The sequence below is a fragment of the Anastrepha obliqua genome, chromosome 3 (assembly GCF_027943255.1).
Source record: "Anastrepha obliqua isolate idAnaObli1 chromosome 3, idAnaObli1_1.0, whole genome shotgun sequence".
NCBI classification, from domain to species: domain Eukaryota; kingdom Metazoa; phylum Arthropoda; class Insecta; order Diptera; family Tephritidae; genus Anastrepha; species Anastrepha obliqua.
The window spans coordinates 27,049,276-27,071,550 of NC_072894.1; the positions used below are offsets into that span (position 1 = coordinate 27,049,276).

General features: G+C 38.3%; 1 protein-coding gene across 3 annotated transcripts in view; it reads right to left on the reverse strand.

The window, feature by feature from the left end:
• Positions 1–22,275, reverse strand: part of LOC129240965 (probable protein phosphatase 2C T23F11.1) — a 44,922-nt gene that overhangs the window by 2,979 nt on the left and 19,668 nt on the right. The window contains exons 1-3 of one of the 3 annotated variants that reach the window (XM_054877048.1): positions 10,325–10,432; positions 9,746–10,184; positions 9,322–9,655 (exon numbers count right to left, since the gene is read on the reverse strand). In XM_054877048.1, the coding sequence (XP_054733023.1) occupies positions 9,322–9,655; positions 9,746–10,027 (616 nt within the window). In that variant the 5' untranslated portion in view covers positions 10,028–10,184; positions 10,325–10,432. Of the gene's footprint in view, positions 1–9,321; positions 9,656–9,745; positions 10,185–10,252; positions 10,433–22,275 lie in introns of those variants that run through there. The other 2 variants (XM_054877049.1, XM_054877047.1) reach the window with 2 other exon arrangements.

Consider the following 22,275-nt stretch of genomic DNA (forward strand, 5'->3'; position numbering starts at 1 on the left):
AAAATTTAGCAGCACCTTAATCTGACAGGGCTTGATACAATTTTTCAATTTGCGTGGGCAGTCAAACTATGCATTGTGAATTCTTAAAGATACATAAGCACGTGGCGCAAAATTTAATTGTTACAGTTTCTTAAAGCCTTAAAGGGTAGTATTACCTCTGTTTAGTGAATTCTATGACATATGTTTTCCAAAGGACTCCAAGTTGATTGGATTTACACGGACTTCTCTAAGGCATTTGACAAAGTGTCACACGAGATTCTAGTAAAGAATTTGTTTGAGCTTTCACTTCACCTTAATGGCTTCAAGGGCTTAAGTCATATTTGACAGACAGACGGTGCGTGGTAAGAGTTGATGGGCGTATTAACGAGCCTCTTTGTTGCTACTTCAGGTTGCCCCCAAGGGCGCATCTTGGGGGCACTTATTTTTGTCTTTTTTATCAATGACACTGGCGCAAATGTTTTTATTTTTCGAATTTCTTGCTCTTCACGGATGATTTACAAATTTTCTCATTTGTTAAGGACTCAATGAATGCTCAGAAGTTTCAACTCGACCAGAACAATCTTCCACGCGTCTGTCTTTGAATATTAAAAATTGTTTTCATTTAATATTTTCGTGGTGTCCTTACGACCGACTTTCGATATATCGAATTGAACGCGTTCAAAAAAATATTTCTTAAGCTGCAATTAATGGTGCCGTAATCACAACGCCATAGCTGTAACTATAACCCAGCCGCAGCATTATTGCATTTGTCGATTAGTCATGCCGTAACCATAAACAGCTGCTATTGATAGCTCATTAATTCTAACAACATTTGCATTTTGCCATAAAAACACGGATAATATTCCACTAAATCAATTAATTTTTGGCCCTTCATTTCTAATATTGAAATTTTTAGCGCAAATATCAAAACAAATGTAAAGTATTTTACAGCTGCTTACAGTTATGGGGAAAACCTAAAATTTAATAGATACATACATACGGCTACGGTTATGGTTATGGCGTTATGCTGCGGCACCTATAATCGTTTACAATGATGCCTGTATGTTTAATCGGAACAGCTGATTGCTATGGTAACGGTTATGGCTACGGTACGGCACCACTAATTGCAGCTTGAAGTAGACAAATTTTGAGTTCACAAGATTTGAGGCTCCTGTTCCATTCTATAATCACGGCTAAAGCTAATTAATCTGGAATCTCGAGAATAGAGAATAAACAATCCTCCCACTTTCCATTATTTTCAGTGGCATCGTCGACTGTCCAGTTCTATTTATATTTTTTGTACCAAAAAGTCTTCGCAAAAATTTTTTTTTATGGTGGAAACTTTAAGACAAAAATTGCGAGTAAAGCACCCATTGCTCGCGCACTTAAGAGACTATAACGCATTAACTAATAATACTAGCTTGCTTGATTTCGCTTTATCTAGGTGTAATTTGGTAAAAAAATTAAATTCAGTTACTTAATATTGAATTCAGATGCTCAGTTTGCCAGGTGATTTGCCCAGTTTGCCAGGTAATTTGTACTGTAGATTATTAAAAATAAAATAAATAAATAAATAAATTCGTCCACACCCGTAAAGACGTTTTAGAAAATGTTGATTTCAAAGCTTGTCTTTATCGCAAAATGTTAGAAATTACTTAGCGTGAGTTTTTCCTTATTTTATGGTCGCATTTTGCTGTTGTGAAACCGCAAGAGTCCTACAGTTTTAGATCAACTCCGAATGGCCGCCGTCGGTTTTTGTGAGTAGTTTTTTGTGGCATAAATGCACCCGGAGGTTTGCCATTGGCAGTCGTTGAGCTGCTGCCACTCGAAATTCGCGATGTACTCAAAATACCTTGCGTCTGCAAGACCTTCAATGTTTGTTCTAATGAAAAAGAATGTTACAGGATTACCAAAAATATTTATTTTCCTCAAACTTTAACAAAAACAATAAATTATTGCGAATTACTTCGTTATTTGTGATAAAAGAGAGTTTTTGTTCGCGGAATGATGCAAAAGGGCTAAAGAACAACTCTCTTCTATTATTTTACTCTCTCACGTTTAGTGTAGGTTTCGATTCAATGGTCTACTGTCTACTGAAAGGTACGAAGTTTATTTCTCCTTTGTTTTAAACCTTTACGCTTTAGACTGAACGTTAAGTTGCAATCAAACAATAGTTTTATTATATTAGAAATACAAACTGGACTTTGGTGATGAAAATAGTGAAGACAATTAGTTATTGTATAAAAACACATTTTTAAAATGCAGGTGTAGACACGAGTATGTATTTGAATAGAGATTTTATACCATCCATGCTCATTATTGATTCAAGAAATAATTGTCCTACAAGTTTAATATATGACTGTATGTTTGAATGTATGAATATATAAAAACCATACCGGTTTAAGACAAAAAATTCGCTGGCTATTTGCGAGCCCACTTTAAAGCGTTAAATGACCCATTGTAGCGTGCAGCTACAGATGACCGACAGATAGACAACGCACAGAATTCAATGAAACGGACATTTGGAAATACAAAGCAGATATTCAGGTATGCGCAAATAAACACAGTCCGGGGAAGTATTGTACATATATTCAGTATAATTTACATTGTTTTTCTGTTTAAAGGCAATTAAGTGCCTTTGCTCCTGCATGATGAGCATACGAGCACTCGTATGGTACGATGGCTTGGTGTTTACTAGTACAAAGTGCGAAGCCATTTGTATGGTAGGTAATGTAAGCACAGTAAAAATTGCGTACTCAGAAATAAAACTGTGAGTGCAAAATCTATGCAAATGAAAGCAAATTTTATTTACTTAAAATTAATGTGAAATACCAGGTATGAGGCATACTTCGAAAAATTGTTATCAGTTTGATACATATTGGAATTGGATACATATTGGAAAACTTAGTACAATTAGGCTTTCGCTGTAAGGCTTTTGGAAAAGTTATGAGAGAAGAGAAAAATTTTCAACGTACTGCGCATAACTTCAATCTACGTCATTGTCAATTTTGAACCAGAATACCGTTTTTAAGATCAAGTGTAATTTTTACAAGGAGCTTTCCAAACTTCACTGACAAAATTACATAATCCAGATAAACAGAAACAGAAGCAGTTTACATGTAAGTTCGGTATTAAAAGTGCATCGAGGAGTCAAAACTTAATTTCCTTTTCGACGTGATAAAGGTTTCACCGAACTATTTCGATTGAAGAACGTCTTAGCACTCTAACATCCGAGTGCGAACTGCAATTAAATAAAGGGTGGGTCGATGTTGAATGTGAACCACACCTAAACGTCAAGTTTTTTCTGCATTTCATTTGATTCTTCATTCTTCAATTTCAGACTAACTCAATTTGAACCATGGAAAGATACACAATCGAGCAACGCGTTAAAGTTATTCAGGCTTATCAGGCGTTCAAATCAAAATGCATATCGTGCACTCCATATTCAGTGATGAGGCACATTTTCACCTCAGTGGATTCGTCAATAAGCAGAATTGCCGCTAATCCAAGAGTGATTGCCGAAAAACCAATGCACCCACAAAGAGTGACTGTTTGGTGCGGTTTATGGGCCGGCGGCAGTGTTCGCTATCGTGAGATGATAACGAACTTTTTATGGCTCGAATTGGAAGATATGAATGTGGGCGATATGTGGTTTCAACAGGACGGTGCCACTTGTCACACGGCTAACGAAACAATGGCTCTTTTGCGTGAAAAATTTGATGGCCGAATAATCTCACGTCGCGGCGATGTCAATTGGCCGCCAAGATCATGTGATTTGACACCGTTGGACTTCTTTCTTTGGGGTTATTTGAAAGAAAAGGTGTACGTCGATAAGCCAGCAACAATTCAAGTGCTAAAGGATGAGATAATTCTATTACATTTACATCTACATTAACGGCATAGAACCTCAATTATGCCTCAGTACCATGACCAGTAATGGTTAGTCTGTCGCTACTTCTCGTACGATACAAAGGAAGTCAAAGTCTAGTTGTTAAAGTCAAGTACGTGACTATCATTCGGTTGGTTCGGGATTTGAATCTCACTGTGGGCATGAGACTTCAAATAATAGAAGGTGTATATCATTACAGTCGCAACTACAGGCAATTGCAATGCAGTTTTGATATGAAAAGGTTTCTCATTTTGGCCTTCAGAGGCGACAAAAAATTCCAGGTCCCGCCATTTGTATGGTAATTTCAAGACGCTCACCACTAATTGGAGAAAAAACGAGGCCACTGGTTTAACAAAGAATGTAAACGCCAATATACTCGTATGCAGAATGTCTAATGGACGCGTGACCGCCATACCTTGGACCCCATTTGACCAATTCGATTCTAACAAACTGCATTGTATGGGCCTATAATATTTATAATACGCAGCAATATATTCTGTAAAATGTATAGTCACCACCATTAACTCCTCGTATAATGGCTGCACATCTTTGAGTTATACTTTGAGTTAATTTCTACCCACGTTTTGGAAGTAATCGGCTCCAAATCACCGAATTTTCTTTTACGAGCGTTTGGGTGGCCGCCGTGGCCGAATGAGTTAGTGCGTGACTACCATTCGGAATTCGCAGAGAACGTAGGTTCGCATCTCGGTGAAAGACCAAAATGAAGAAAAAGTTTTTTCTAGCGTTCGCTTCTCGACAGGCAATGGCAAACCTCCGAGTAAGTTTCTGCCATTAAGAAGCTTTTCATAAAAAAAATATCTGCCGTTCGGAATCGGCTTGAAACTGTAGGTCCCTTCATTTGTGGAACAACATAAAGACGCACGCCACAAATAGGAAGTACACCCCAAAAAGGGTGTACGCGCCAATTAAAGAAAAAAAAGAGTGTTTGGGTGGCCATATTGGTTAGAGCTGACATCAGACGACTGTGAAGGCCAATCCAACATATCAATCCCATTTTGCTGCTTCCACTCTATGCACGTTCGGTTCGATGCTTGGCATGATTGTCCTCTTGTAAAATCTAAGGTTAGCTAGTTATTCAAAATATGCTTTTTAATAAATTTTATTCGTCTAAATTGCATTCAAATTGACGGTAAACAAATAAATAAATAAACGGCCAAAATTCATTTTAGGAGAAGCAGCCCCAAATAGGAACCTTAACTGGATGTTTAAGAGTTCGCTGAAGTTATCGATTATCAGCAGAACACCAGGAGGTATGTATGTAACTATTCGCGTAAAAAGGAAGATTCACCCGTGAATGTTGCGTTTGTTCAATTCTGTTATGAATTTGCTTAGCCCATGCAAGTTCTTTTTCAATGTATAATAATGAGGGTAGCGTTTTCTTTTCAATGTGCTCCGAAATTTGCACGCAAACATTTTCGAATCATGTCTTTACATACAATACAACTTTTCCATAAAACTGCTTTAGCTTCCCGGACGATAAGCTTGGCTTTGTCAAAAACAAATCAAATTTTCTGATCTTGCTTTTAGACCTAGTCCGACGAAGTCTTCAAAGTTTTTAACGTCTTCGACTTCTTCAAATATTTTGTTGCAGATACGCGTAACCTTTTTTTGGGCCTATAGGGTGTGTAGATAGGAACATTGCTTCAAATCGCTTCTCCCGCGCGTAACCCATTTCCTAAAAACAATGTAGGCTTTCTAACAAATTGCGCAACGCGAGAATGACACGCCTATTTAGCAGCTTTTAAATTTTCTTTTATAACGGAACTCTAAGTTCGAGGTTTGCCGGTCATGCTTCCATTAGACAGACTTTATATAGGTTAGGATGCTTCGTATTTGACCTAAACTTTTCTTTTTTTGAAGTGAAAACTTCTTTAGAATCGGTGGGAGTGATTTGAGAAAAAGTGCAACGAAAACAGCGACACTCTTGGCTACGAAGCGTTATATTATATGTTGATATAAACGTAGCGACGAACTAAATAACTTTTAGGCCAGCGCCGACAGCATGGCGCGATAGCCGAGCGGCTAGCAATGTGAGCTTCCGATCCAAAATCCTTGGTTCGAATCACAAGAAAAAAATTTTTTTTATACAGTTATTTTATTGAAGTGAAAACTTCTTTAGAATCGTTGGGAGTGATTTGAGAAAAAGTGAAACGAAAAAAGCGACACTCTTGGCTACGAAGCGTTATATTATATGTTGATATAAACGTAGCGACGAACTAAATAACTTTTAGGCCAGCGCCGAAAGCATGGCGCGGTAGCCGAGCGGCTAGCAATGTGAGCTTCCGATGATGCAAAAATGAGGAAAAATACAATATATGAATAAAGTTTGCTTACTGTTTACACATTTTCCAAAGGTGACGGAGAACCAAAAAAAAAAGTCGATTTTCAAACAAATACGAGTGCATATGTGTAATTGTGTTAGAGTTTCGGTCACGCCCCAGCAAAACCCGCGTGCATATGTGTTTGTAACATTCAAAAAAATGTAATTGTGTTAGAGTTTCGGTCACGCAGGTTTTGCTGGGGACGCTCATAATAGCAACCGCGTGTGTATTTTTATATTCGTAAATATTTTCATTTTTAAATATTTACAGCAATTATGCCGAAAAATAATGCAGAAAAGTGTCGTGAATATCGACAGAAAAAAAAATCAATAAATAGCATCACGGAATTCATTCACGAAAATTTAATAAAGTATACACCAGAAGTATCGCGGATACTTAGAAAAGATTACAATAAAGTTCCAATGATTTTAAGTGGCGATTTTAACGTAAATTTTGCATTAGACACAGCGGTTCCTTTAATTGACGTTCTCAATATAACATTCAATTTAAAAATGTGTAACAATCGCACTGAATCGACAACACGATCAAAAACAACCATTGACGCGGTATTTCAAAGATATGTTGACAACATCGAAACCAAAGCATTTGTATCATATTTTAGCTATCATAAGCCACTCGTATCATTTGTTGAAATTGAAAACATTGAGGATGAATAATAATAAAATGAAGAAAATAAAATATGAACTTTATAGCAATATTATAATGAACCTATAATTATCCCGCTCCTAATGCTGCTTTCGTCTTATTCTCTCTCAGTTTGTTTTACGGAAGGTTTCACTTCTATCGCGTCTAACCGTTAGACTGGTATTTTTTAAATTTATGCTATGTACAACACTTTTATTATATTCTAAGACATAAAAAAAACCTTAAGAATTTTTTTCGCATTATTACTAAAGTCATATTTAGGGGTATTATTCTCAGAAATTACAAGTACTCTATGCTAATCATGTTATTTCTTTGTGCCAGGGTCGTGAAACGCAGAGCCCAACAAAACAACACTCAAGTGCACACTTTAACAGAACGTGTAGATTACTACTTTAAATTTAGAAAGTGCGACCCACGGTGAAAAGAATTTTAAAGGTGTTTTACGTAGCAGACCGTTATTCGCCTCTGGGCGTATTTGACAGGTATGCTGATGTCACTTGGGATGTGTTTCACAAAATTTAGCTTAACACAGGCCAAGTGACGTGAAATCCCCTAAAAAAAAACAAAAATTTTTTTCACCATACCAAACGAGCAAGCCTGGTAATCTATAATCCTTGAGTGTGACCTATGGTGAAAAAAATTCAGAAGGTGTGGCCAACAACAATAAATTTGACAGAATTAGCTGATTGGCTGACGTAACTGGGGATGTGTTTACAAAAAAACTGGGTTTGGGTTAGTTATATACGAAAAAAAATCAACACAATTACTTCACTTATGTTACTTCGTTGCCGTCTGAACAACGACTAATTCGACGAGTGTGACGATGTGACTCATCTATTTCGTTTTTCACCATAGCTAAAGGCCAAACCTGGTTATCTATCATACTTGACTTTGCCAAGGGGCGACCGAACTGAGCCCATCGGGGCGTTCTAATGTTTGCAAGAGAAGGAATAAAAAATTACTACCATGTGAGGTTTGCAATGACATTATTTATCAGGTTTATATAACTAATTCAAGTGCTCAGATACGATAATTTGTAGGAAATCTTATTACTATTTTCTCAAACTAACGTCCCGTGGTAGCGACCCCAAAAACTGAATCAAAAAAACTTAAAAAAAATCACGCGTTACTTATTTAGATTATAGGAGCGAAGGGCGAGTTGACGCGGCTACTTTGCGAGAGTTGAAGAATAAGAAGCATCCTAATATGTAAAAAAAATAAATAATTTGCGCGTACACTTCTCCAATGTGTTTGGGCGAGCCTCCTTCTATTTGTGGTGTGCGTCTTGATGTTGTTCCACAAATGGAGGGAGCAAAAGTTTTGAGCCAACTCCGAACAGCAGATATTCTTTTATGAGGAGCTTTTTCAAGGCAAAAATACATTCGGAGGTGTGCCATTGCCTGCCGAGGGGCGACCGCTATTAGAAAAAACTTTTTCTATCATTTTCCACGGAGATTCGAACTTACGCACTCCTGAATGGTAATCACGCACCAACCCATTCGGCTACAGCGTCCGCCCAATACGTATACATACTTAAACTGTAAATGTGCATTCCACATCCTTTTTGTTGGAATGGGCTGAAATATGTTGTAAAAGCTTTGAACTTCACGTTGTGTAACTAAAGGCTTTTCCAATAACAGGTGTTATTTTGAATAAGTTTGCGCTATCGAAAGATGACTAACGATTTTTTATGGCCGGAATTGGACGATATTGATCTGGACAACGTTTATTTTCAACGAGACGGCGCTACGTGCCACACGAGCAACGAAACCATTGCTCTTTTACGGGAAAAGTTTCCGGACCGTGTTATCTCTCGAAGAGGTAATCACAATTGGCCACCGAGATCTTGTGATTTAACACCTTGTGACTTTTTTTCTTTGGGGCCACGTGAAAGAGAAGGTCTACGCCAACAGCCCAGGGTCGATTCAAGACCTCAAAGATGGAATTCGTGAGGCTATCGAGCACAAAGGACAGCCACTTTGCAATTCGGTTATGGAAAATTTTATGAAAAGGATATTGTCCTGTAAGCGTGGTCGTGGTGGTCATTTGCCTGATGTCTTTTTTTCACTATTAACGGCATACCTTCCTCTTTATAATGAAATAAACATCCGATCATTCATATTAAAAAACAGCATTTTTCAATATCAAAATAACACCTCTGATTGGAAAACCCTTTATTTACTATTATTCACTAATCTACTAATCACTTTTTAGCCCTGATTAAACAAGTTGCAAGTGGTCTAAAAATTAAAACTTTGGATTTCTTTGGGATACAAAGTTTTTGTTCAATACTGCACAATTTAACTGCTTCCCAACTGTTACAATTGTTACACCTGCTGAGCAAAATAAAAGTATTGGCGCTCTTAGATAATTAACAAATAAATAAAATATAAAAAAATAAAAAAGATTAAAAAAAACACTACTAAACTAAACATATATACACACCAGTTACGATTTGTTCCTCAGGTTTCTTATTAGCATTTCGCTTGAATATGAAATCACCCAGTGCGCGTGATAGCGCTAAATTGCCATTTACACGATTGAACTCCACATAGCCGCCACCCTCATGTATGCGTTTTGTCTCCGCCTCATTATTTGGCTTATGGTCCAAAGACAAAGTCTCTACCTCTCCATTGATGCAAGCAATCGCACGAGAATCACCAGCATTGGCACAATACAAATGGTTATCCTTGATAAGTACAACAACGGCTGTAGAGCCGGCCATTTGTTCGCCCCATGACTCATTGTACAGCATCTCATAGTCGATATCTAGAAATGCCTAAAAAAAACCACCCGAAAAATGTATGTATTTATATGATTTGTTTACGCAATTATGTACATCTACATAAATACAATTGCACTAACTCACCTGTTTTAACGCCTTTTCAATGTTTTCTTTGTACTCGGGACGCTTCAGTATGAATTTGTGTAGATGTTTGCCGGCATATTGAGCAACTGTGGCGCCACCATGACCATCATAGACCGCAAAGAACGACGTGCCCGGATCATCGGGCAGAGATAGTATGTGTGTGTGCGAATCTTCCATGTTGATGCGCCATCCTTGCATGCAGCTAGATCCGACGCGGTACAATTCATTTTGGCAATACGCAGACTCTTTGGCTGTGACTGGTTCGGAAAGTGTTTGACCCATTTTATTGGTGGAGTGTTTGTGAAAAATGTGCGGCGGGTGCGGCAAGTACAACGACCTGGGAGTTTATTACGACTAGTAGCCCTTCTTTTGCTTATTATTTGCTCTCTGAGTTTTGCTTTATTAGCACAAATATGCAATCCGAAATAGGCGTGAGTAACTGAAAAAATAGCCAAATAATAAGAAAATTTTGATTTTTTATCATGATTTTGGTTTTATGAAGCATACAAAAATGTGATGTAAATTTCGGCGCTTCGCCACAGCCCTACAGAATTTGTATATGCGAATTCACAAGCTCACCGTATCCAACACAGGAATTCACGCTAACAAGCTTTGCTAAATAAGATTTATTTGTTTTATGTAAAATATTGAATCATGAAACAATAACAGATTATCAGTCATTATTTCAATGTAATAAAAAAATATAGGAAAATGTCCCAAAGTAAACACAAATGGCAACAGTCAAATTGACACACACCCAAATGATTTTGTCAGCCTATCGTCATTTGGAAAATATGAAATTTTTTTATGGAACCTACGAAGCGTGTCAGAAAATAAACAAAGGCAAAGAAATGTAGAGAGCACAACCGGATATCAGGGAGATACATTTGAATCATAGTATCAATGCATTTGAACGTTTCTCACGCGTGAAGCTATAATTGGTTGCCCATTTCCCGTTTCCCTTCTCTGCCCACTCGCACCAGTGATGACTAAGCATAGCAATGAGTCGCGCGCGCAAATTCCACTATTACATCATAGTAAAAAATTAAGTTTTCATTTAAATTACAAGAATATTCTGAAGCGTACAAAAAAGTTGCGGGTATGAAAATATGGTGAGATAGTAAGTTTGCATTTAAGAGTTGACCGGTCTAGGAGGTAGGTCTCACGATTGACCACTCAAATGTATTAAAAAAAATGGCGCGTAAGCTTCTGTTCTTCTAAGTACAGAAAACACTGGATATGATTGACACTTGGTGCTGTGCGAATGGGCTATCGGCAAACCCCACCAAAACTGGTCCTCTTTACCAGAAGGAGGAAACTTGATGGACTCGTTCTGTCTAGGCTAAAAGGAGTCACAATCCAGCTATCCAAGGAAATTAAATATCTTGGAGTAATCCTCGATAGTGAGCTCCTATGGAAATCACACGTTGAAACAAAGACATCCAAAGCACTGACAGCGTTCTGGCAGTGCAAAGGTGTCTTTGGGAAAACGTGGGGTCTCTCTCCTAGCAAGGTCCTATGGATCTACACGGCTATGATAAGACCCATTATCACCCTCTCTCTCGAGGGAGTCAGGAGGACCTTATTGAGATTACAACGCACTGTGGCCATTTGTTCCACCGGAGCTTTTCCGACTACTTCAGGCCCGCCATTAGATGCTCTGATTGATTTGCCACCACTTTATGCTTTCATCCAAGGAGAGGCCTTGAAGGCCATCTGCAGGCTGAAACACAATGGGAATTGGTACGGCCCCTGTCCGACACTGGAAAACAGAGAAGGCATGGACTTCGATTCAACGATTCTCTCCATGCCCCTTGACTCCATGCCATCAAGAGTCGTACTTGAAAAGAGATACAGTGTAGTGCTGCCTCAGTTGTGGGCCCGGCAAACACTGTTTTCGCATTTTCACGGCTGGCTCCAGGACCGAGCATGGCTCCGGCTCTGGGGTTTACGTGGAATCCAGCAGGACAGAACTGATCTTTGTTCTTGAAATGCATGCATCTGCGTTTCAAGCGGAGGTGTATGCGGTTCAAGAAGCGATGAACTTTGTTGTGGAAAACAGATGGAGAGGCAGATCTATATGTGTCTACAGTGACAGCTAAGCTGCGCTCATGGCCTTAGACAGCTCCCCAACCACATCAGGGGTAGTTGAGTCCTGTAAACTAGGCTGAGCTATGTCGGTACACATAACAGCCTGATGTTAACATGGGTCCCGGGACACGTGGGTATCGTGGGAAACGAGACCTCTGACTCCTTAGCTAAGATGGGCTCTGAGGCCAACTTCTTTGGCCCGGAGCCCGTTTTGCCACTCCCTTCTGCAGCCATCAAAACCACGGTTAGCAAATGGGTTATAAAACCCACAAGCGAGCTTGGCAGGCTGAGAGAGGTTGCAGGTGGACTAAACTGATGTTACCTGTCATGTCCGATCGACTGTCGCAAACCCTCCTGTCCTTAAGCAGAAGGGAGTGCAGGCAGCTGGTTGGACTGATGATGAGCCACTTTCTGTGGGCGAAGCACATGGAAAGGTTGGGCATCTCAGACAGTGTACTCTGCCCAGCTTGTGAAGAGGAGGATGAGACGGCGGGCCACTTCCTGTGCGTCTGCCCCGCCTTCGCTCGAATCAGTTTTGAGGTCTTTGGCACTGATGTGTTAAGAAGCGACCATCTTGGCTCTTTGGCACCATAAGATCTACTCAGATTTCTTCGGAGATCGGGTAGATTTAAAGAAAATTAAAAGGGAATCCAAGTGTAGTACAATGGTCTTAATTAATGTCTGAGTGCTGCACTTGCTAGTTGTGCCGACAAAAAAAAAAACAAAAAAATCTTCTGTTAGATATTGAGCCGAGCTCCTCCTCCTAGATGCGGTGGAGGTGCTCAAATGGAGGCGGTTTTACGCAGCCTCCGAACGGCAAATGGTTTTTTATGAAGAGCTTTTTCATGGCAGAAATAGACTCCAATGTTTGCCATTGTCTGCTGAGGAGCGACCGCCATTAGCAACAACTTCTTCTACCAATCGGTGTTTCGTGCCTCGGAGCTTTCACTCACTTAATACAAATACTTGTAATATGTGGCCTTTCATAAGGAGGTGGAGTGCAAGCTACAATTATATTTAAGTAGTTTAAAGTATTCTCAGAAAACGACTGAGAGTAAAGGAGGTACTTCGGAAACAAAAAGACGTATGTGTACATATACTCTGTGGGAAACCTGCAAGTGAAAGCGAGATTTGTAAATCTACAGTGCGACGAAGAAGAAGAAGACTAATTGCACAAAGAGGAGAACCAGTTCAGGACACATCAGAAGAACTAAAAAAAAAGCGTTAACTGAAGATTGCGGCACAGAATTTTAAGATTCTAAAACGCTGGTTCAAGCTCGCGGTGATCCACCAAAAATCGATTGGGTTAAAAAAATAAAACCGAAATTGGACTATAATTAATTGGAGAAAAGTGTCTTTTGCAACTATTTGCCCTAAGCCTGTTAGACAAGGTCTAATATGGTGTTATACAAGTACATTAGATCCTGAGATGAAGCGGTTACCTGAGTAAGATTTCATGCCATCCACTGAATATTTATATTCGCATACAAGTGACCTTATCTTTCGGGACGATTAGCACCTTGACATCTTGCTAAGGGGTAGGTAAACAATACACAATAGGGATTTTTTCTATAGACTCAGTCTATGTTCAAACATACCAGTTAGCTGAGGCGAATAAGCTTTAATTTGCGTTAGTTTGAAATTAAATGAATTAGTATTTGACAGCTGAAAATGTTTTGGTTTTGTTTGTGAAAAATTTGGTGTGAGGAAAATGGAGAAATACTTAATTTTTCCATGAATTTTAATAATTTATAAAAGAAATATTGACTGGGGAAAAAGTCAATGCAATCGAGTTTTGATCGAAACGTGGCTTTGTTCAAGAAGCTGCTAATTTTTCAAAGGTTAAGGAGGCAGCATTAAAACAAAATGATACTCAAAGATTGGTGTGGAAGTTGGTAAATGAAATAACAAAGAATTTTATTACAATCAATCAACATTTAATTCATTATAGAATTCGTTTAAATAAAAATAAATAATTGGCGCGTACACTTCTGTTAGGTATTTAGCTGAACTTCTCCTATTTGTGGCGTGCGTCTTGATGTTGTTCCACAATTGGAGAGACGACCTAAAGTTTTAAGACTTCGAATGGCAAATAGTTTTTTATGAGGAGCTTTTTCATGGCAGCAATACAATCGGAGGTTTGTCATTGCCTGCCGAGGGGCGACCGCTATTCGAAGAAACTTGTTCCATCATTTTGATTTTCCATGCACAGAGTTTCGAATCTACGCGAATGATAGTCACGCACCAACGCATTCGGCTAGGCGGCCGAATAAATTTGGTTCCCATAGTTGTTTTGTGTTTCTCTATCACTTCATTTTCTCATTGAACAGACGCTTTCCTCTTCCCATTTATTTTAATTCTTTTTAACTTCTTTTTCTTGTTTTATTTTTGATTAGTTTTAAATAACAATTCAGTCTTTAACAAGTTGGAATCATAGTTTCACAGATCCAAATTTGTTGACTTTTTATTCGAGTTTCTATAAAAATTTTGAGTACGCAGTTTTATAACTCATTAAATTTTACTATGATAAAGTGAAGATTGAATTTTTAACAATTTTTTTGCGGGATGATTTTTAACAATTTTTGTTGTTGATAGTATTGTGCATTTTCTACCAAAAAAAATCATCTTTTTATGATTTATTATACTAAAATGGTTATATCACTTTAAAGCATTATAATCAAAGCGTACAAAAATTGAAATTTTTTCTGAATTTCCTACAAATTTAAGAACTTTGATTCATATGGCTTTTGTTAAAGAATGAGCTATATTTTTATTGAAAATTAGTTGAAATTAAAATCAAAATTTATTATCACAACGAGTGCCCCTTTTTTTTACCGAGTGCACTTCACAGGTTTGCACAGAGAATAGGACACAAAACTACTGCCAAATAAGTATTATTTGGCAAATAAAAATTTGCATTTTTGTATGGTGATGTGTTCTTAAGTGCGAATTAGGTGCCTATTTGAACATTATCGGACACGGCAATAGTCCCAATTTCAGCCTTTAGCTTTATTTTACACCCAGTACTTTAGAACCCACTTTACTTTTATTAAGGGATCGTGTGTGCTGTTACCTTCAATAAAATATCGTTCAAAAGTGACGCCTAGATGTGCATAATATCTATTTTTTTCATATCATTTAAGAGCATAACGCAAATTTTGGAATTTTTTTGTTGGAAATAATTGCCAGAATGAGTCGATAATTCAAAAGTTGGTGAACATTTTTTAAGAAACTGATTCTGTCGAGAATAGAAAAAGGACTGGTAGATTAAAAACTGGACTTCTGTAGCGCAAAGTGTTGTTGCACAACCCTCATCAACATCGATATCTCGACCTTCTCAACAATTAGGCATTCATAATTCGACTATTTGGCGAATTTTACCTGGATATTTTCCTGGAGGACTTTTAAGTTGTATAATTTTTTACATATAATTGTTAAGAGCCGTATTTTGAATAAAAATAGTAAAAGCTGAAAGAATCTAAATTTTTACGTGCTTTAATTTAATACAACATCTAGGCGCCGCTTTGGAAAGAGAGTAAATATACAGAATATTTATTTCAGTCCTTTTTGACGTGATAACGTCTTATAATTCGATGTAGCCGGCTGCACGCACCAAAAAATGCGTCGTTATCTTGCTTACGCGTCGTTACCTTGCTTGAACTGCAAGCGAGAGCGCGGAACGAACGACAAAGAGGCACAATCGGCCCCCCCCCGTTCGGCAACGTTCGACATTTGGCTCTCTCCTACTTGAGTGAGCATATATATGTATGTATATGCGCATTTGTATATAAATTCACATACTTGTATTTGCATATACCTTCTTCCTGTGTGCATGGCAATGAACCATTTCTCTGTTGAGAATAGGACGATGATAGAAAAAGTAGGAAATGAAAGGGAGTGTTTCGAGAGTAATGTGTCTTGAAAAAGTCAAATCGATGATGATGCCTCTTAGTGTTGTTGACTTATTAACGTCTGATGCACAATCGAAATTGAACATATCTTTCATGAATTTGATGTTTCGTCATTTTTCACGTTTGTGTAAATGTAACTTGATCAATTCTATTATCTATATCCATACAAAGTATCTATCAAACAAATAAAATTAAAATTTTCTTTTGAAAAATGCAACCATTCCATCAGTATTTTCTTATGACGTTGTCACGTTAAACTATCGTCAGTAAACCGACTTTACAACCTATTTTTTTGATAAGTTAAAACACACAATAAATAATTAATAATACAAAAAATTACAAAAGATTTGCATATAAAAAAAGGTCATATTATATTATAAAAATTGTAACTTTTTTGTGGGGCCGCAACTGTATTTCGTTAAATATTGACGCTGAATCAAAACTTAATTTCAAGAAATGGAATCACTGCAAGTAGGCGAGTATATCCACACACTTACACATAATTCATACAATATACATTCAGTAGTTATTAGCTCATAGCTAATATCTCCTCTTGCTGTCACTCGGTAACAGCAGAGACATACAAATGTACGCAGTTGGTTGCCTACTTTCGGCTACCCCTAACTTGTTTGGCCCAACACGTGATATTTACGAACGTTAAGTTAACAAACAAACGCTAACGAATCTTATCATCGCTGTATTGCTTGTAGTATTTGATGTAGTAGTAATAAGAGACACAAAATGTTTTGTTGTGTTTTTCTTTACTATGACCACAATGATAAAAAGTAATTGCGCTCATTCTGCGTTTTGGTCATGAAATAATCTGAAAATGAATTAATCAAAAAAAAAAAAAAAATTATGAAATTATACCTAAAAGTTCGGGGTTTGCTGCAGAGGTACAAAGTAGCATTAAACATAGATTCTGGATTCATTCATTATTAAATTTTAAATAAAAAAAATTCTTTTTAGCGGCATCGTTCGATTTTTGTGAAAAATGAATTTTGAATTGGTCGAGCCAAGCAATACCAAGAGATTTTGGGGCTCCTAAAACACTCAGGCTAAAAAGCCCATTGTCTGTAGAGCTCTGGAAAGAGGGTAGAAAGTCAAGGAGGAAAGTATCAGAGAAAGAGATAGGAAAGAATAGAGACAGAGACAGAGGTGGTTGGTTCTGTGAGAACTTTCCATATTCTATGGTAAATCTGTAAATATCCTTTTAGAGAACGACGACTCACGACACCGGAACCCAACACTCGTAGCATTGTAATTCATGATTCCAGCGGAACCGATTCGGATTATTGGCTTTGGCCCTTGAGTCAAAATTTTTTACTTGTTTTTTAATTCTAACTGCATGCATTTCAATCAAGATTTTGGCCGCTCACGTTTGACCGTTCTAAAGGTCAATTGGGGATGCTCAAGAAGTTTTTGCGCCGTCTCTTATCCTACAAAACAACAGACACTAGCGGAGTGTCAAGGCAATGAGCTTCTATTGTTGAATTGAAGCTGAAGAAAACTAAGGTGTGTCTGTCGGCTAACCTGGTTGTGGTGACAGATTTTTGGGATCCATCCCATCCATAACGTCGACTACCTTGAAAAGTGTAAAATGGTCACCGACGCATAACAAAATCCGACCACAACTAGCGCCGATGGGGGCGTATAAGTCTGCATTATCAAAGTCAAATTCTTCTGATTTGCCCCACTGCGACTATTTCATATGATATGGCGGTAAGAGATTTGGGGCGCATGAAGGGTATCAATAAAACTGACGCATTTCTCGAAGTCTTCAGGTGATTAATACATTTGACAAATGCTGGGTGAAATCTATCACATCAAATGGATATATGTATGTATTCCTGGCGCTTACACCCCCTTGTTGAATGCTTGGCCGATCTAGATGTTTTCCACAAATGGAGATCCCTACCACTTCCGAACGGCAGATGGTTTTTTATGAGTAGCTTTTTCATGGCAGCAATATATTCGGTGATTTTGTCATTGCCTGCCGAGAGGTGACCGCTATTAGAAATAACTTTTTCAACCATTTGAGGTTCTATGGCGCAAGTTTCCGAGCTTGGGAACTACTAAATGGTAGTCGCGCATCAACCCCTTCGGCCACGGTGCCCGCCAGTAGAGTAAATAATATATAATACTTTTTTTGATAGATACATAGAAATTTCTACATTTGGCCCGTTTCTGGCAAGTGGACTAAGGTAGGAATGTTATTCAATTGTTTTGGGCGTCTTAATATTTCGCATGTTTTATGAAAAATATTCAAGGGAAAATATTTTCGAAGTCTTTCTATTATTTATTGAAAGCCGCACGATCCAAATATTTCAAGTACGAGAAGTTGAAATCAAACTTTTAGTCTTTATAACGGATGTTTTTTAAGAGCTTGGCAACTTAAAATAATAATACTAAGCAGAAAAATTGTTGGATTGAATTTTGTTTATTATAATCAGTTAAATTTTTGACTGCTTTATGCAACGAATCTGGCCACCATTCTCAATGGTGGCTTGAATATTCCAATAAATCGACTGTTAAGCGCGCTATGTGGCCGTTTTGTTGGAAGCATAGTTCGTCGCCATTCACCGTAACGGCAGCTCATTCCTTACTTCATTTTCGATGATGCGGCCCGTGCTCTATGAACTTCGCGAACAGATTTTTTTTTTTTCAAAGTAAAAATTGTTGTTGTATATTATTAGAAATTATTGAAACCGATTTTATTCATGTGGTTGCCTGGTGGGATTCGCTTTCTGTTAACCCAGTATTCCCCAAGTTCATGGTAATGGTGTGTGGCTCTTTCTTACGAATGGCTTGTTCGATACTCGTCTTAAGGGCCTGAATCTTAATGAATTGTACGCTTAACATCGGTCCTTTGCGGCACTCCAAAAAAGTCTTATGACGCCAAATAGCAGCTTCAAGGCGGTCCATTGACAACGCCGAGACGGCTTATAAGCTGATGATCGAAATTGGCGGGCAAAAAATCGATTGTGATATGAGTTGCGCGTCATGATGAGCCATGCTGCTGAAACCAAAGATTGCCCAAGTATATGGCTTCAGTTTCTGGCTATAAAAATTGTGCATCATGCCTCTACCACGCTCACAGTTCACCGAAATGGCGTTAAAGGAGCATTTTCAAATATGAAAATATGATAAACGCTCTTTACTATTTTTCTGGCCACACAACCTTGACTTTGGAAATAATTGTGCAATATGTCCAAACGTAAAGCAATTTATTTCCTTCCGCGGAGATATAATACTGACTTTTTGTCAGGTTATCTGCTACTGCCAATATAACATGCTATACAGCCGATATGTTATGTAAATGCGCCTCAGGCTACTAAATTGATTTCTCTTTACCAGCTGGATGGAGGATGTAAAACTACAGTTAAAGGTAAAAGTCAATGGTACACCGTCTGTTAATAATTCCAAAATTTTGAGCGTCACATTCGACAACAACGTCTTCAAGTTGCTAGCTGGTAGCACTTGGGGCAAATGCAATTGGCCGCCGGTTTTGAATTACGCTGCGCTTGTCTGGTCGCCTGGCACCAGTGATACGCAGTGGACAAAGCTCTCCAGAGTGCACCGGTTCTTCAAACCTGTCAGAAGACTGCAATCAAAACAGTGATGGGATGTCTCCTGATGTCCCCCCCTGCAACACCTTCCATGCTCCCGGCTAAGGAGCACAGCAAAAAATGCTCAGAAAGCTCTTTCTACTTGGGTGTTACTGAAGGTATTATCCCTGCAGACATTTGCTTCAGCCTGAACCTTCTCCCAGGCGTGTCAGGAGGCATCTTCTCAAACTACACTGATGAGATCCAAGACAAAACATAACTACAACTACTGGACCGGACACTATTTAGACAAGTACTAAACGACATATATCGGGAGACTCTCATCACCTTCCTAAACTCCTGAATGCCGTTATCGGAAGCCAAGCACCACCTATTGCAGATGAAGAGCTTCAGCTACTTCGAGAGGCCCGCGCAACGCAATTGCGTTCTAGATATTTCAGTAAGTTAAACTCCTATCTATCCAGAATCGTACTCAATATACTTACATATGTCCAGCATGAGAAGGCGATACTAACCATCTATTCACATGCCCTCAAACCAACTTACCTCGGCAGGTTGCATCCAGAGGCCTACTTTTACTGGTCCTACCGTTAGATTAGTTAAACGATAACGATCGGAGATTATACCGCACTGGCAGGGTTTAGTAAGCAGCTACAACAACAACAACTAAATGAAATGTAACACTAGATTTTCCATAGTTTAATTTTAACAATTAATACATTTCAAGTAAGTGTATTCGAAATGTTTATTCTTGGAGAAAAAACCAAAATTTCTACAATTATGCAGAGGCAGGAAAAGTACATGAAATTCTGTATGTTTGTATATAAAATATATATATATATATTTATTTATGAACAATGAGTGGCGTTAAATAAGTTGAGGTTCATATACAACCTGATGAAACACTTCATAGATAAAGATGAGAGCAGCCAATTGAATAAATATTGAACTAATTCAATACGATCTTACACACGACCATACTTATGAGCTTGAAAGTGTTGCAAAATATTCCAGAGTAGATTAGTACAAAAACAAAAGAACAATGCCCTCTCACCCATGTAAAAAATCAAATTAAATGACTGACGTAAAATTTAAGATATTTCATTCTACAATTACTTGGAAGGGGCATTACGAAGGGAAACAGTAAATTGCAATAGACCCAAATTGTAAAGCTGTGGCCGTTGCGTCTAATTTTATGTTTGCATGTTTGCAATTCCACTTTTTCGCAAGTTTAGATCTAAAAATACAAACGCAGGGAAGAAAATTTATTTTTATGACTGCAGAAAAAAGAAAGCGAAATAAATTCGAATGTGTCTGCCATAAGCAATGTGCTAAATACCTTTCATATCATCAATTTGATGAGAGCAAATACATATTTGCAGTTATAATTAAGGCCCTCCTTCTCCATTCTCCAATACGTTACAAGTACTGATACTCACACTCACATAGATATGTGGATATAACGCAAAATGAAGAAGTGTTAAGAAAATATCCCATGCGATAAATTTTCCAGATCTTATAAAAACTTGAATAATAAAAGTGCAGTCGGAAGTGTTGAATTAAAATATCGATAAGGAAAGCCCTTCGATAAGATAATATTAAGGGCGCTGCATTAAGCTTATTTGTATTGAATTTAAAAGTAATTTTTTGTGTACCAGTAGAATAGCGTTGTTGGCTGACAGGAATGAGATCTGAGTACGCTGGAGCAATTTTAAGTTGTTATAAAAATTTCAATTATGTGTTCCTATCAGGATTGGCTAGTTGCTATTGACAAAGTTGTGATAATGCTAAATAAGGGTGAGGTTAAGGTAGTAGCATACGCCGATGACTTGGTCCTACTGGTATCGGGAATATGGTCCTAAGGGTATCCCTCAGTCATGGCTGAGATTTTGGAAAGGTTGCTCTCAGTTGCTGGGCTACCACTTGCGACCTCCGAGTCAACTCTAACAAACCGGAGCTGGTGCTATTTAGCAGAAAATATAAACCTCCACACTTTGGACTTCCTAAATTACACAACCACGATCTCCCGCTCCCGCTCTCATCGGAAGTCAGGTATCTTGGAGCGATAATTGACTCCAAGCTCCATTGGAAGCTACACATTGAAAATTGGGTAAAGAAGGCCAGTATAACCTTCTACTCCAGCAAATCTATGTTCAGTAAAAAATAGGGACTCAAGCCACAGACCGTGCGGATGTACAACCCAGTGGTTTTTTCAATTTTAACGTATGGTTGCCTGGTTTGGTGGGAAGCTCTTCGGAAAGGCTACAATATCATTAAACTGGAGAGGGTGCAAGGAACTGCATGCATTGGCATCACCGTAGCATGTAAAACTTGCTCCAGTGCTGCCCTGAATGTCGTTTTGCACTTACTTCCCACCGACTTCTATGTTATTTCCATCGCAGCTCAAAGTGCAATCAGGTTAAAGGAGGTTGGCCTCTGGAGGCAATCTCTCAAGGGACATGGTAGCATTTTTGGGCATCGTAACACCGTATTTCTTCGAACATATCTCTCTATCCGCAAACTTGAGTTTGAGGGTCCTGCTAGGGCAATCTTTCCAAATAGGCAAGATTGGATCGAGGGGAAAATCGCCACCGAAGCTTGCACCTCTGTCTTCACTGAGGGTTCCAAGATGGAATCGGGAGTCGGAGCAGGGGTTTTCTCTAAATCAGCCAATTTATCTATTTCCTTTAAACTGCCGAACACTGCTAGTGTTGGATGTAAGTGTCTCCCGATGAATGCCATGTAGCGCCTGTCTTCATACTGTCCGGTTCAGTAGTTGTAAGTTCGTTTTGGTGCTCAGGTTCACAAAAGATGGTATTTATAGTGACTTGTCTACGCTTGGAATGCGTAGCCGGTGTAACTCTGTTCTCGACTAAAATCGATCGACGCTTGAATTACCGCAAAAGTAGAATAATAATACATATATACTTCAATATTTATATTTCCAGATTAGCTTTTA